The sequence below is a fragment of the Sceloporus occidentalis genome, unplaced genomic scaffold, assembly GCF_023333645.1.
Source record: "Sceloporus occidentalis isolate IW3139 unplaced genomic scaffold, rSceOcc1.0.p SCAF_101, whole genome shotgun sequence".
Lineage (NCBI taxonomy): Eukaryota > Metazoa > Chordata > Lepidosauria > Squamata > Phrynosomatidae > Sceloporus > Sceloporus occidentalis.
Genome location: NW_028317081.1, coordinates 553,902 through 567,951, shown reverse-complemented (window position 1 = coordinate 567,951; position 14,050 = coordinate 553,902). Strand labels below are relative to the sequence as shown.

Below are 14,050 nucleotides of genomic sequence, written 5' to 3'. Positions count from 1 at the left end.
AAGCTAAGAAATGTGTTCATAGCACGTGCTGCAATGTAGTTTTTTAAGCTAAAGCATAACTGTTTTTTGAGCTTTAACAGCTTGTCTTGATTCTCTGTTGACTGTAAATTGCATCGGCATTGTCACCCATTCCTCGTAAGGCGACGGGTGATCTGTCGCTTTGATCTGACCCTACATCTTATGGTTCTCTACCCTAAATGTTTGAGATGGGAGTGATCTCGGATCTCGCTGGCTTTGGAGAAGGGACAGACGGCAGAAACTGTGATTTCTGCCACAGATCCTGTTGTAAACTTTTAAGCCAAATATCCCTCGTATAACGGCACCGATTATCAGATGAACAACAACACCTATAGGCACTTTTCCCGAATAAATTGTTTTAAAAACGGCGATGGTAACTTATTAAAATATAGAATAGAGAAGGACCTGCTTTTAAGGAACTAGAGAGAGAACATATGTTCAGTCCTTGCAACAAAAAGTTGTCCCGTTTCATCAGTTGTGGAAAAGGTTAGGTCCCGTAAAAAAACGGTTTTAAAGATATTTTACCTAGAGTTTTAAATACAGTGCTGTGTATCATATGTAATTTAGCATAAGCGCATAAAAGCATCTGCCCTTCTTGTAAATTCTGAATAAACGTGCAACAGCAGCCCATGAGTACACAATAAGAAAAACATTTTTATGTAAAATAACCCTTAAAATACAACAGGAATGTCTTTATAGTTGGCAAAACACTGAATTGAGTTTTCCGAAACAGATGGAAGGTTTAAAGGAAATGTTACCTTCCAAAATTAAATGGCGCATCATAGCTACACGATTACATTTATGACGGCTCTACGCAACACTAAAAGCAGCACCCGTTCCCCTCTAACCGAACCGCAGCAGCTGCCGCTAGGACTATTCTCCACAGCTTGGCTCTTCAGCTGTACAAATTGGTTACAGAAAGTACAAATATAGTGTATTTTACCAGTACCGAGATACATTAACGCATCTTAATAACCAGAAGTGTGAATTTCAGGGGGCCACATCCGTCCAGGACGGATAGTAACGGCTTTGCGTGCTGTACCTGTTTTATCACCGATATGTAGTCCTCACTTTCAGAAGAATATAAGGCAAGAATTTACAAAATAAAGCAGACCTTTGAATTGTTTCCCTTTCATGACTTAAGTTTTTCTTTCCATAATACTTTGGTTTTCATCCTCATCCTCCACTCAGATAAAGACTCAAGTCTGCATTTCTTTGAGATGGACCAGGAACCGGGATAGGAATAAAAACAGGACGGGAGACGTTCAAGTGAAAAGGGAATTTGAACTAAAGGGTTAATGACCAGAAATGTTCACAGTTCTAACATTGAATAAACTGAGTCTACGAGTCACAAAAGCTTAGCCTTGAATTGTGTCATTCTCCCTCCTGTGAAAGGGAAGAAAATGCTGCCAAGACGTTTTCTTCTAATCAATAATCATGAAAGGGAGCACTGGGTCATACTTATCGAGCAATCCTCGGGCGGTTTGGGGCAACCGGCGGAAACGTTTTCTACGGAGACCCCACCAAAAGCCCAACTAGGGCCCAACAGAGAACAGAGTACGGCTCTGACCCAAACACGGCACACACATTATCGCTCTACCACCGATATAAATGAACCCTTCCACACACACACACAAAAAAAAGTTAACCTAAAATCAGGCCAAGTCGCTTAATGCCACATAATGAAGGCTTAGAACAGCAGAGATAAAGGGTGCAGAATCCGTTCAATTGACCCCTTCAATCCCAGGGGTTTTTGGTACCTCAAAGCCCAGAGCAATTTTGCCATTTTTGGGGTATGTCGGTTTAGCGATGATTCTCTTTTCCTGTGAATAGTGTACCCATATAAACTATATATTGTTTTTTCAAGGAGAGATAGAGCTTTCATTTGATATCATAGTTGGATGATTAGCTGAAAATTTAGAATGAGAAATTTAGTAAAAACTAGCGAAGATTAGAAAAATAAACTAATTTTTTTTTACATTTTCCCTCTGAATCCTTACAAAATTAGGTAAAGTGATGGAAAATCCCCTCCAAGTTTATCAATTCAGGTGTCCTGATTTCAGAAATACCTAATTTATATAGATTTTCCAGACTTTCCCAGCACCAGGGAGCATACTATAAGGTGTACAATTTTGTATAATTTTTATGCCTATGGCTTAACGGGTTTGGGGGTTGTGAACGGGGGCAGGAGGGTTATACTGGCTAGATGTTATGCTAGGGCAGGGGTGTCCAAGTTTTTTCTGCAGTGGGCCACTTCATCAGAATTGTATACGTGCGCGGGCCGCACTCATTTTTCACTGTGACAAAAAATATGGCCTTTAATAAAATATGCAGATTAAAATAAAGTAAAATGACACAAAACCTTTACTCTTCCTCTCACTGATTTCGGGGCCTTGAAAGTTTTGCGACTACAAATTCAGGATTCCCTAGATTTATTCTAGGGATGAACTAAAATGAAAATTCTGGACCAAAACATTCAGGGTTCACTTAGCCAAAACTGAAAATGACCCCCACCTTTAAAAATAATAATAAAAACTCACATGTTTAATAAAAGTAGGTAAAACACAATTGGACAAAATTATGACTTAGCAATCACACTCCTATCATGCCAACAGCAATCACACTCCTATCATACCCAGGCAACCAGTAAATGCTGGTACCTAGGCATGATGGGACTGTGCTCGCTGTGATTGCTGTTAGCAATCACACTCCAATCATGCCAAGTCAGCCAGTACATGCTGGTACAGGGTGGCTGTAAGTGCAGACCCCATACTGCTGGCAGCATCACTACACAAGGGGGGCAGCTAGCTAGGTTTCAGCATGTACTGGCTGACTTGGCATGATAGGAGTGTGATTGCTAACAGCAATCACAGTCCCATCATGCCTAGGTTCCAGCACTTACACATCCATGCTATCACACACACACACACTCATTTATTCATATAATCATTAATTCAGATTCATTCCCTCAATCACACACACTCATTCAAACACCCTCCCCACCCCCTTACCTGCACTGCATCTCCCTTCGATGCCACTCACAGACTTCAGCAGGGGGCGCGGCCTCCCTCTGCCTTCTCTGCTAAAGCACAGAGGAAGTAGGAAGTCACGTGAACTCCGCTTCCTCTGTGCTGTCCAGAAGACCCTCCCACAAGTAAGTAGCAGGGCTTGAGGTGCGGCTCATGTAAGATCGGTTGCCCTGGCTGCCGATCTTACGCGGGCCGCACCTCGAGGTCTCGCGGGCCGCATTTGGCCCGCGGGCCGCATGTTGGACGCCCCTGTGCTAGGGCAATGGGAAGTAAGGTTTTTTAATAATTTTTTTATTATTTTTTTTTTATATATTTTTTTTTTAATTTAAATGTTTTTAATATTTTTACACAGAAATGGTTAGAGGTCCTCCTAGGGACCTCCTGAACATGCCAGTGATGTCACAATGACATCACAGCTCACATTATAATTTTTTTTGTATTATTTATATTATTTTAATGATTTATTTAATATTATTTTTAAATCACTAACCGTTTTTTTTTCCCCCCAGCTTTTCTGTTACAGGACGGGAGGGGGAGTGAGAGAGATGGTTTCTCACTCCCCTCCCCGCGATCCCCCTGCACCGATCACACTGTGATCTCTATGCAGGTCCTCACAGGGATATCCTGTCCTCCGATGACCTTCCGGGTTACGTCAGCAGTGATGCAACCCGGAAGGGAATGCCCGATCGCGCATTCGCAACTGCGCGATCGGGCGCTTTCAACTGTAACAGCTTACCGGCTTTCATGCCGGAAGCTGTTACGGGAGATCGGGCAGCAGAAAAGGCAATGCCGGCTTCTGCTGTCAGTGGGGATCTCCCGTGCAGCGGCAGGGATGTGTCCCTGACGCTGCACGAAGGGCTGGAAGTACCGGGACGTCCATAGGGGTTTCTTTGTGGGCGTTTTTTGGACGTCTATAGGTGAATGAAGGGGTTAAACACCCGAGCGATATTATTTATAATCGAATCTACGTCTAGGAATTTTTACTTCATCTGTTTCACTGCCTTTATAAAGCAATGTTTCAATCTTGATGGTATATATGGCAGTACAATCCATTCATCACACACACGCTTAACATTATTGCAAGAACTATAGGACATTTTTGCTGGGAACACTTAATTGCCATGTGATTGCCATATAGTCTGCTATAGTTGGGTGGTAGAGCAGCCCCTTGGACTCCATATTCAGCTCAAAGATCTCGTGTGGAAAAACTTTTCAGCAGCCATATATTCAGGCATTTCTGTATGTAAAAGAAAAAAAAATGGGGGGGGGGGGAAATTCTACCCCAATTACCTCCTCGGGCCCTGAAGATGAAAGAAAAAAAAAAAAAAACAGCTGCCAAGCAATGACAAATTGTAAACGGGAAATGCAGCATCGCTACATAAGTAAAAGGTGAGCGCCGGACAACTCCAGCGATCGTGGCAACGGATCACCGGAAATGTGTTAACTAAACGGTAACCGTTATTTGTAACTCGGGTCTTTTGAGGAACAACGCGGAAGACGCACAATAAATATCCTTGATAAAACACAGTACTTGCGTATGTTTTCCTACGGATTGCTTTCTTATTTCACGATGTGCGAGGGGTATGAGAACGCACAATGATCAGATGTTCAGTAATTGGCTAGCGGAATTCAAGTTTCTGGATGTGTTGGTTGTAGAGTAAAATAAAATATTTCGCTTCAAGAGTCTATAGAATTTAATGTCAATTTGCATTTCAGACCCCATATGTCCTTGTTCTTCTTGTTGGGGCCTGTGGTGGGCCGGGCAACGGTGCTGAAGAAAGAGCAGTTTATCTTAATGTGAGGAAGGGATTCTTTAAGAAGCTGCAAGGAACTGTCTGTGACGATCCCGAACACGCCGAGTGTCTTCAGCGGCATCGCCTTCCCCATCTCTCTGAAAGAGAAAAAACAGAGGGATTAACACATAAAGAACACAAAACAATGCGTATTCTTCCTTTATGCCCTTTTTAGTCTTAGGACATGAATTAAACACCATGAAGCCAAAGTGCTAATGAAAGGGGTTTTTTTTTTTTTTTTTTAATGCATGCTGGCATACATGTTACAGGGTGCACTGTTTAGTTACTGGAGTTGGGAAAGACAAAAGTCATTTTCTATTAGCTTCCTCAGCTAAACCCAGGAAGAATTAGTAACCTTCCTGCACATGCCGATCACACGTATGCTAGAAAAAGCATCAGTATCCAGATAACATACAAGCTCGTGGCTGCTGCTTCCACTGACAACTAGGGGGTTCAACTGAGTACGATTATCTATTATTTCTAAACAATGCCGTCACCCATCTGAAAACCATGCAAAACGGACTCCAGTATGCATTTAACATGCGACATGTCCCTTTAAATCCACCTCCACGCAATTAATTCATTGTACATCAGCAAACCATTGTACGTAAAGCAACGACAAAAATGTCCTTACAGCAAAGTCGCAGGGCAGATCTGATAGCAGCGGCTGAGGCCGAGGTGCTGGAGGTGAAGAAGCTGGCGAAGCACCGCGAAGCAGTCTGCAGTCAGCATTACGCTGTCGCTGTGTAAAGAGACATGAAACTTAGAAGTCGCGTTCACAAAATCAGCAGCACGGAATACAACTCGTTTTTTCTTGCGGAAGGAAAGGTACGTTGGCTGCGTTATACGTGTCATAGTGCAAGGAGAAAAAGCCATTGGGATAATATGAACGTTCCTTACCTTAAGTCCAAGCTTGTAAGCTCAGGGCATCTCGTCACTAAAGTTTCTACATCTGCAATTCATGATTTTGGTTAGAATTATTATTTTGTTGGTTTCATTCCGTCTTGCTTAATCACATAATCTCAACCTTTATAGATGCATTCAAAACTTAAACGTGAGGCTTGATCTTTTACACGCAATACAGGCTAATGAGAAATGCTCTAGTAATCAGTATTTTTGCAGGGAGCTGAGCTACCGGGCTATCAATGTAATACATTACTTACCGGACAGCTCCAAGTTCTGACGGTATCCGCTGAAATTGAGTTCTGTTATGCTGCTAGGAAAGCGATTCACTGCGCATTTTACATGATCTGCTGTGAAGTCGCACCAGGACAGGTTCAATTCACACAACCTAAGGACAGAGACGACGCAGGGGATATGATCAATTACAAATATATAACACGCAATCTATGGGATGGCAACTAGCTTGCTTATAATGCGATTCTTTGGTATGGCATGGAAAGGGTGCGCAGAGCACACACACAATTTAGACAAATATAACATTACTTTGGCGGAAACCAAGAATGTTACATAATAAGCATTAAAATGATACAAGACTTACCCAGAACAGTTCTTTAGCATTTCTACGAGTGAATCAGGAGAAAAGCCTGAGCAGCCCCCGATGTTTAGCCGAATCAAGTCTGTGTTCTGAGCAACGGAGCTGGAAGGGAAGCAGCAGAGCGTTAACGAGAAGGGAGGTAACGGCACAAAAACATTCTGTCTTCAAGAAAACATCCACTTTAATGTATATATAATACTGAGACAGGATTCTAAGGGCTTGGAAAGTGACAGTTTCATAAGAAATGGTCCATTACAGAAACCAGAACTATTTCCCAATGCTGCTGCTTACCGCATGATGTCATCAGAAAGCTCCATTCCTTCCAAGGACAGGTTCTGCAGTCTGTAGCAGCGCGAGACGATACTCAGCAGGGCGTCTTTACTCACAGTACAGTTGGAAAGGTCTACGTGCTGCAGTCTCAGTGGTCTGTATAACACAAAGCAGGCAAACATCAGCTAAAGGCACTTGGCTGATAACCTACATATTGTTATAATAAATTAAACGTTATACCACGTGACCCAAATATAGGGAGCATACATCTGTTCTACATCAACTAGAGAAAAGCGAGGCTTGTACTTCAATTTTATCCAGCGGAGGGTCTGGCAACTTGAACTTACGGTAGGAATAACGAGTTGACTGTTTTATGCCGTAAGTACCTTAAGCCGGTCCTCGCAAAGACTAGCAGCAAAGTAAGTTAACAGAAAGGAAGCAATAACTCCCCAGAAAAGGAGGTTAAGGTGGCTGCTGAGATGATACAAAAATACAGTAATTCCGCTTAATTTAAACTGTAAACACCTTTACCAGAAGTGTAAAAGGGAGAACTGCTTGATAAAATAACACAAGTTTCCTAGTGAAGCAATTCTCATTCTTTGTGAGCGTATAGTCTAGTCACACACATGGAATATCATACCTAACGCCTGTAAACGTCGGCTCTCCAATACAGGATCTAGGACAGCGAAAGACCACGACACCCAGGGAGAGCAGCTTTCCGACGACTCCGTCTGCCAAATGCTTGCCACACAGATCCAGGCTGTACCAGAGAGACTCGTCACACCTGCGGGAGAGATCAGCGACAGTGTTCAGTACGTGACTAATCAAAAGTAAAAGATTTTAAAATCTGCCATCCTAGATTTTTAGGGAACATTAAATCGTACGGAATATTTAAATTATCAGCGGAAACATCAGTCTCAGCCTAGAACTCTATGGTGGAGGGTTTAGGCTTTTGGTAATGAGCAGATGCAAACTGAAGGGATGAGCCATTGAAAGGGATAATTCTGAGTCTCATGCAGACTTGCAGTCAGAGAATGAATATTAAAGTAACTTCCATGAAGTCAACATTGACCTCATCAGGAGCGTTTTCTGTGCGCCTACATAGGGGTCTCGTTGGATCCAAAGCAACTCTTAGACAAGACAGCATTGGTGCTGGGAATATGGAGCGTGCGCACAGTGGTAAGCAACGGGGGTGGGGAATACATATGGGGGATTCTACAGAATGCAAGGGGGACCAAACAAAAATTGCATTTAACTGAGTGGTGCATTTCATTCAACACAAGATCTGTGACTGCGACCTAACCCAGGTCAGAGTTAGGTCAACTGAGTGATTGTGGCATTCACAGCAACTCACGGGGTCTGCAGCAGCGTTTAGCTGGACAGACAGATTTCTATTCAAGGAGACTCAGCATGATCTAGCGGCGTGGGACTCCAAGCAGCTCTCACAGAGCTGAATGGATTTAGTTTCACAAATCAAGTTCAAGGAAGGTCACCAAACAGCAGCTGGAAGTCAGAGGTGACGCGAATACTTACGAAAGCCGGTTCCATCTCTTGCAAACCCGAGAGACTCTGACCAGATCAGTCAGGTGCAGATAGGAAAAGATACCCAAGAGAAGCTCGTCTGGAAGCGTATCCCAGGATATACCTTTAAAAGAAGAAACCATAACCAAGAGTCACTGACCACTGCCTTCAGTACAAAGTCATGAGCCTACCTAGTTTGTGTTTTTTCTTAGGCAATCATTTCCATTGCTCTGGAGTTAATTAACCTAATGGAAGCGGGGATCCTTGTGTTGGGGGAGGGGGGTCATCATCTATTCCATCACCATTACAATAAACAGCAATCAGCAACTTAACAGGACAGGGATAAACTAGGTGGGAGTAATCAGCAGTTGTGATGTCTTCCTCATTAGGAGTGTTTTCAGATATATTGGGAGGAAGAGTAACTGTTGTGAAACCCAGCTTGAGGTGTACAATTATATGGTTGGGCTGGGAGTTGAGGTAGATGCCATCAGGTAGTATGGGAAACGCAAGCTTCAAGGTCTAGTCATTTACTGAAGCAGGAGTTTGCTGGCGATCTGAACATTTCAGCGCCCCGACTTCAGTCTGTATTATGAAGCGGTAACTACTTTAACAAGGAGAGCCGGGCTGGCCTGCACAAAGCACAGAGACATGGTGAGAACGCATGGTCGCCCTATAACAATATTTTTGAAAGTCGAGTCGGCTCTTCATAACGCTATTGCTAGTAAGACGGCTACTTCACATGCAAACCCTCAGGTTGGCCGATCTGGCCAATTTGCTTCAAGTGCACCGTGACTGTCACCAAGAGAAGTAGTCACCGGCATCAGCAGAGGTGTTCTCAAATGTTTGTATGACTTAAAAGCCAGTTCATATTAAGTCTATAATACTGAGAAAGGTAACAGCGACGGCTCCATATGGTCATCCTTACAATGAGGGGTGTGCAGGGTCCTTTTGGTGCCGATGGTATCTAGATACAGACGTGATCCGCTAGAACGAGCAGCAGTCACACTTCGCTTTCAGATATTGTATATTCGGTATGACGTACCTGGGTTAGACGCCCGGGCGATTCTGGGACGCCTCGCGATAAAGAATCCATCGTCTCTCTCCTTCAGTCTCCTCTTCTTCTGCGGGGGAGTTGCTTTTACTATAAGATCCTGGGGGGTGTTTTCTGTGTCCTGGGGATCCTTCTCCATCGGACTCACTCCCATGCCACACAGCAGGTCCGAACTATTCTTTGAATCCCAAGACCATTTAAGCTGCTGCACGTTCCTAGCAGAAGCAGGGATTTCCTGAAGATGTCGCCTACGGAGCATGGAAATATAAAGTAAAAGATCAGCAATGCTTTTATATAAATAGACACAGAATAAACATAGTTCCTACGGTAACAAGAACCCACGTGTTACAGTCTAAAGCTAGAGAGTCAGACGCTTAGGAGTAACGCAAAGAAGTTTTACAGTAGATAAGTGGAACAGACTTCCAGTAGATAAGTGGAACAGACTTCCAGCAGATGTGGCACCGGTGGCAGAGGAAATGTAAACATGCTGGCATCAGACATACGGCCAGCTAACGATTAAAGTCTAAGTCTAACAGGCAGACTAGACGGGCCGACGGATTCTTATCTGATGTCCATTTGGGTTTCTAAAAAAAACATTATTGCCATTTGTAAGGAGCCAGCAGGCCACCGTAGTTTCCCCTTTCGTTACAGACGGTCGGTAAAGGCATAACACGTTAACGGCTAACCCAGATACGAACCGGCCCGTAAACCGAGCATTTCCAAAACAAAGTAACGTAGTTCATATGGTTGAAAAAAGACCAAAGTCCATCAGGCTTACTCCGATCACCAAAGCAGCTCATTTTAACAGGTAACGGCTTCCACTAACGCGTTACTTACAGCTTAAACCGAATGAAGAATATAAGTAATTTGGGCTTTGGAGGAATGGACGTCCCACCCATACAAATATCACAAATAATAATAATAATAATAATAATAATAATAAATAATCACACCTAGGGGCGCTGATCGGATATGTATAAGAGTTACAGCTGGAAATCACCCTCCAAACTTTCCGCTGCTGTACAGTAACGTTTGGTGAGATTACCCCCGTACCTATAAACACAGATTTACACACATGCACCGAGCCAATCATACACGAAACCCGCGATCACGGAAGCATCTTAGGAACGATAATAAGTACTTTAAAGTAGTATGCGATACAGAGCAGGTGCCCGGTCCCAACACAAAAAAATGCACGAAACGCCTATTCGGTGTCCCTTTCCCGTTACAACGGTGACACCCCCAATCAACCCCGTTACGTTAAACCGTCCCCGTTACCTCTCCATGACGAGAGCGTCTGATCGGATCTCGATACGAACCTTCCCGCGCCCGGAACTGCACGTACCAGGCCCGTGACGTCACAGGGGCGCGCCGGGCGCATGCGCGAACGCGCCAATGCTAGATAACGCGGTGCAGCGTGTACTTTAAATTCCTCGTCACTCTGCTGGAGGTTTTAAGGGATCTGCCCTCCCCCTCCCCCACACAACGATCCGTGTGCCTGATAAACGCGTATACCGCGCGTTATTATAAGTACAGCGCAGTGTCTGCATACTAGAACTATACAGCTGCGCTCCCCGCCTGTAACGCAAATGTGATGGTTTATCTCCCGCCGCTCCGCTTAGTTAAATGTGCTCCGTCGGGTCCGTTTTATACCGGAGACACATACCGGGCCATCAAGATTCACTTAACGAGAATTCCGCATACATCTCAAGCGTCCCTCTTTTTAGGAGCTCAAAATACTTGCTGGGTTTGAGTGCGCTCTACAGCCCTAAAAGTCATAATAACAATTATATAAACATAAACCGGTATACATTGTGTAAGTGAATTACAATAAATTACGTTATTCTTATAGAAAGGGTCATATATGCCTTCAAAGCATATGTTTCTGTGTAAAGCAAAATAACGTGTATGTATTTATTTTATTCCGGCAGCTTCATGACCGGGAAGCGGCGGTGGGGACGTCATCCTGTCAGCTGGTCAGGGTCATATCCGGGTCACGAGTTGCTAACAAGAAGTTTTTATTGGGAATCTTTATACAGATTCGAAGAGTTCTAAGACACAGGAGAGTGAATGCTCCCGTGCAGCTCCGAGGCAGAGCTCAGGAAATGTCTTTGCTGTTCAAACTGAAGTTGCTGATGGAGACAGCGCTGCAGTCCAGTGATGTGTCTCTTGTGTTTGGAACTCATTGATGAAGCGGAAGTAAAGCGGATGTGACGCGGTATACGGTTCGTTTCTTGTCTTGTCAGTGTTATGAGTCAGGGCCGCTGGTTCCTGTGAAAAAGGGGCTGCAGGACGGTGTAAGAAGAGGGGTTTAACCGGGGATGTTACTGGGACGCATTCGGTGACCGGACTCCCTGCTTTCAGGTGAGGAACGAGCCCGTGTGACGGCTGTGGGAGGTCACAGAGTCTTCCGGGTGCTGCCTTCCCGGCCGGTGCGGTGGCTGCCTCCCTGTTTTATGTGTCATGGGGGCGGTAGGGCAGGCGCAGCTTTGATGCTCGGTGTGTTGGGGCCCTTTGTGTCCTGTGTGAGCCGGGTCCCAGCCCCCGCGCAGCTGCCCTTTTTGCAAGGATAACGAGAACATTGCCAGTCCGTGTAACAGAGGTGCAGTAGTGTGCACGTTCCGTTTGAAGAAGAGACCTCTGAGGCCATGAAAGCTTTCGTAACTTTAAATTGTCTTATGTCATTGCCCAGTACAATCCAGTTTCACCAAAGACTCCAATAAAACAGTGTGTGAGGCTGCCGGACTGACATGCCAATTACATACATGTAGCCATTGCATAGGAGCGCTTACGGTTCAGTTCTTATGACTCTTTCATTCCAGCGAGATCTCAGATCTATAACTCGTGAGGGAGAATACCTGCGGGGGATCCGTCCATAACGCTGCGGCAGGGGCTTCGGGCGAACTTTAACCGCTGTCGCTATTTTGCAGTTCGGGGCATCATCCTAAAATAGGTTAGAGGGGAGGTTGGGTCACCTGCAGGGACTTGGCTATTTTTTTTATATTGTATCGGGTCCATTCATTTTGGGGAAATGCCCGCCTTATACAGACCGTCGGAGAAGAGAACGTATCCAATCTCTTGTGTATATTGAGACAGTGGGGTTACCATGGCAACAAATGTATTTTACATCGTCCAACAAGGCTAAAGAGCGTCGTAGTCCAGAGCAGCTGGAGAGGCAAATGATCTGTGCACTACTGGCAACTCCAATAACACTCAGCCAGCTGATACGATGAAAACAATCTGGACTTTTCCCTGAGCTTTCTTTCTACCCAAAGCTTTGTTTGTAAATGTCGTCTGACTCGACCGGCAGAATGTTTTATCTTTTATTGCGTTGATTGCTGTCTGATCTCTCGCCGGTGCCCTGTACTTGGCCAAAATGACTCTGACTCAGTGTCAGCTTTTGTAGTTCTCCGTGTGGTTCAACCGATCCCCGCCAGTTATTGTTTAAGGGAATGTAATACCTTTGCTTGTCCAAGGTTAGTTTTCCCAGCAGGGATGTGAAACGCGTTTATCTTTATTCACCCTCCTGGTCCGTTTGCTCCTGTACTCACAATTTCACTCTATTAACTGAAGCAAGGCGAGCGCGGAGTGTTCTACTTCTTCATTTAACGTGGCTTTCCCCTGTACAGAATAATAAGTAAGAATAACTATTTAAAGTCTGTTACACATTGCAGGAATATATCACTGTAACACAGCCCCCCCGGATCCTGTATTAATATTCTCCGTTATGTTATAAAGCACGGTCTTGATAATACCGTATTTGCTCGATTATAAGACGAGGTTTTTTTCAGAGCAAATGCTCTGAAAAATACCCCTCGTCTTCTAATCAGACCTCAAATAGAGTCTGATTAGGAGACTAAGATCCAGATCCCCCGCACCGCTGCAGGGGACCTGGATCCTCCTGTCTCACCCCCCCCCCCCCATCATACACACACTTACCGGTGCTTCCTGCTGTATTGCCGGGGCAGCGGGTTGACGTCTACGCGATCCGCGTAGACAACGTCCGCTGCAGCCGGAAGGAGGTGTGGCTAGCAGCGGGGGTTGTCTGCGTCCGTCGCGCAAACCTTCCCCGACTGTCAGAGATCAGAGTTCCCCGCACCGGTGCGGGGAACTCTGATCTCTGACAGCCGGGGAAAGTATACGCGACGGACGCAGACAAACCCCCGCTGCCAACTCCACCTCCTTCCGGCTGCAGCAGAAGGCGACGTCAACCCGCTGCCCCGGCTGGAAGCACCGGTAAGAGAGGGCTGAGAGGGGAGGGGAGGGGAGGGGAGGGGAGAGTGTGTGTGTGTGTGTGTGTTAGTTAAATGGGGGTATAGGGTGTGTGTGTGTGTGTGTGTGTTAAATGGGGGCATAGGGCATTTCTGGAGTGGCGTTAAGGGGGCATTTAATAGAGCACTCTGCCTCCTGAAATGCCTTATACACCTATATGCCACTCTGCCCCATAATATGCATTTTAACCCCCTAAATGCCAGAGTGGCATATAGGGGTATAAGGCATTTCTGGAGGCAGAGTGCTCTATACAATGCCTTTTAACTCCCTTAATGCCACTCTGCCTCCTGAAATGCCTTATACCTCCCTATATGCCACTCTGCCCCATAATATGCATTTTAACCCCCTAAATGCCAGAATGGGATATAGGGGTATAAGGCATTTCTGGAGGCAGAGTGGCATATAGGGGTATAAGGCATTTCTGGAGGCAGAGTGGCACATAGGGGGTCAAAAGGCATACCATGGGGCACAGTGGCATATAGAGGGTTAAAAGGCATATCATGGGCCACAGTGCCATATTGGAGTGGCAAGCCTGGGGGCAGATGTGCGTAACTGGGGGACAGGTTGGAAAATACAAGAAATAAAAACAAAAAAAATA

The 14,050-nt window shown here is 45.0% G+C and overlaps 1 protein-coding gene across 1 annotated transcript; it reads right to left on the bottom strand.

The window, feature by feature from the left end:
* Nucleotides 1–4,724: 4,724 nt before the first annotated feature.
* LOC149283767 (S-phase kinase-associated protein 2-like) lies at nucleotides 4,725–9,439 on the bottom strand. Its single transcript, XM_089497286.1, has 9 exons — nucleotides 9,172–9,439; nucleotides 8,142–8,253; nucleotides 7,249–7,392; nucleotides 6,630–6,764; nucleotides 6,342–6,440; nucleotides 6,004–6,131; nucleotides 5,741–5,792; nucleotides 5,475–5,582; nucleotides 4,725–4,938 (listed from the first exon to the last, which is right to left on the bottom strand). The coding sequence occupies exons 1-9, from the start codon at nucleotides 9,437–9,439 to the stop codon at nucleotides 4,725–4,727; spliced, it is 1,260 nt and encodes a 419-aa protein (XP_089353412.1).
* Nucleotides 9,440–14,050: the final 4,611 nt, after the last annotated feature.